The sequence below is a fragment of the Corylus avellana genome, chromosome ca11 (genome assembly GCF_901000735.1).
Source record: "Corylus avellana chromosome ca11, CavTom2PMs-1.0".
NCBI lineage: Eukaryota > Viridiplantae > Streptophyta > Magnoliopsida > Fagales > Betulaceae > Corylus > Corylus avellana.
In genome coordinates this window covers 12,174,668-12,177,404 of record NC_081551.1, presented here as the reverse complement: position 1 = coordinate 12,177,404, position 2,737 = coordinate 12,174,668, and the positions used below count along the sequence as shown (strand labels likewise).

Here is a 2,737-nt window from a genome sequence, read left to right as displayed (position 1 = left end):
AATAAACTGTTTAAATATTAGGAAAATATGTAAAATTAGTTCTTTACCTAATTTATAAATAACTCTATGTGATATTAAAATGAACTCAGAGATCCTTCAAGTATGCTAAAAAAACAATTTAGCTCATACAATTAAGAGCCTGTTTGAGATTACGTTTGAGGTGCCTAAAAGTACTTTTAATACTCAAAAAACACGTTTGAAGAAAAAAGTATTTGTTTGGTAAAAAAATTAAAAGTGCTTTTAAGGATTCAAAAAGCTTAAAAATGGACTGACAAAAGCTTAAAAATGAAATTTTTTTCCAAAAGCTCTTTTTGACTTAAAAGCTCTATTTATCAAACGCAATCATAAACAAACTCTAAATTATGTTTACTAATTTAACAGATTTCGTTAGCGTGACACTAACTTTTTTTTTTTTTTTTTTGATAAACTGTGTGACTTTCATTTCCAATCAAACATCAAAAACAGTTTCCTCAAGAACCAGAAGGTTCTGAATACAAAGAGGCGGGTCAACAACCCACGTAGCATCCATTACACTTTTCGTTGCCATTCTTGCAAGCTCATGGGCTGGCCTGTTAGCTTTTAAATATAATTTAATTATAAGAATTATAGTTAGTCAACATAATAAGTGTGACACTAACTTAAATATAATAAATGTCACATTTTTATTGGTTTTAACGTTTTACGCTATTAAAATTTATTAAGTTAGTCAACATAATTTAATTATAAGAATTAAATTTTTTTTTTTTTTTCACATATCTCAATAACTTTTGAATTTATTTTAATAAGTACCACGTACTACTTAAACCATGCGAACTAATTTTATATTTTTTTCTAAATATTATAATGTTTGTGGGGATAAGCGGACCCTTTTGTCGGGCATGGTGGAGTAGGTTAGGAACGCTAGCTAGTAGGGATTGTGGGACGGAAGGCTTAATATCTACCGTTGGATGAGAAGATACGTACCCATAAGTCCATTCACTCTCTATGAAGGGTCCAATCCGAAGGCAAGCATAGAGCCCCTGAGCCTTGATTTCCTTGATGAACCGCACCAGATCATTGCTTCCACTGAACTCGTACTGTGCAACACAAAATGCCAAATCTGCCCCCGATCTGAGAGAATAAAAAAAGGAAAAAGAAAAGAAAAGGTAATGCAACTAACCTGACCAGGTTGGGGCTCGTGAAGGTTCCAAAAGACATAAGTTTGAATGACGTCCAATCCTCCTTCCTTGGCTTTGCCTATCAAAGATTCCCACATCTGCGCCATTGTTTTATATATATATATATATGAAGAACCAATGAACAATATCCAAGTAAAAAAAAAAAAAATCATTTCTCTTTAATAAAACAAAATCAGGGTCTCCTCATTCGATGGGGTGTTAATAGAGTTTGATAATTATGAAAAAAGTAAGACAAAATGGTTGGTACTACCCGTGATGCAACAGAAAACCAATCATCTCATCCCTGAGGCACTACTGCCTTTTTTGTGCCGTTTTTCTAACCAAAAACATACAAAGCTACTTTTTTGGTTTTACACTGGAAATGGTTGCCAAACAGCTTGTATCTGTTAAAAAGGAAAGGAAGAAGTTGAATATTCTCTTATATATATATATATATATATATATATATATATATATATATATATACATAAAATACTAGAGAATCATTTGAAACGGCTTTAATTTCATGCCTGAACCATTTGCAGCAAAATGAGACATTTTGTGATCAAACGGGCTCGGGAGATCGAGCCTATACAGATCCAAAAGTCTCGAGTATTTGTTCAAGAAAGTGAAGCTCTCACCGTCTCACGCACAGTTGCGTTTACGTACAAACAATGCAGGAGGATTTAAGCAAATTCAACATCTCTTTTCTTCTGAGTTCCAAGAGATTTACCTGAGGAGTGCTACGAGGATAGTGAATTGAACCGGAGAAGAGAATATTTCTGCTGCCGTCAATGATGAGAGATCTTCCATCGTACGTGACATCTCTTCCTTCAACGCGGCCACCTCCTTGTATCAGTACTATGACCACCGCAAGCCCCCAATGCAGCAACCACCACCGCCGCTCCATCTCCGCCTGCTTAATTTTCACTCTCCCGCACTCACTCACTCACAACAGCTATATATACATTGAAACGCTGGGGCGTTAAGGAATTAGAAGAGAAGAAAGGGATTTAGAGTAGGTGAACAGACATGAACAGACATGAGAGAGGTGACCCGTGACTGCGATTGGGAATCCCCCTTACTGTAGGGAAATATGTACAAGAGGATGACAGTATACCAGCCCCAACAGAAACTCTCTTTCGTGGAAACTGGAAAGCTAAGGGGGGACTATGGGAATCCCACGTCAATTGTGCAACCACATGGGTCATGTGAAACTGTCGTGATTGACACGTGTCATGTCAAACCTAATATAATGATTAATAAGAGACATAATAATAATAAGGGTTAAATACTAAATACCCATTAGAGTTTTATTGCTTTATATATATATATTTTTTTTTCTTATGGTTTGATTTTTATTACAGGTGGTCCATGTAGTTTTGATAATAGACTAAACTAATCATTCTATCAATTGACCATTAGTTAATTTAACGAAAATCCACGTGGACCAATCAAATATTGACACATGACATATACTTAATTTTTCTTTTAATTAAAAAAATGTATTTAAAAAAAAAAAAAATTGGGGGTGGCTTGGCCATTTGGCCACCCCCATCTCGCATGATGAGCCACCCCCT

General features: G+C 35.1%; 1 protein-coding gene across 1 annotated transcript; it reads right to left on the bottom strand.

The window, feature by feature from the left end:
- Positions 1-448: 448 nt before the first annotated feature.
- On the bottom strand, positions 449-2,148 carry LOC132165081 (beta-galactosidase 6-like). Its single transcript, XM_059575584.1, has 4 exons — positions 1,891-2,148; positions 1,160-1,255; positions 964-1,076; positions 449-569 (listed from the first exon to the last, which is right to left on the bottom strand). Exons 1-4 carry the CDS (start codon positions 2,065-2,067, stop codon positions 449-451), a joined length of 507 nt encoding a protein of 168 aa, XP_059431567.1. The 5' UTR covers positions 2,068-2,148.
- Positions 2,149-2,737: the final 589 nt, after the last annotated feature.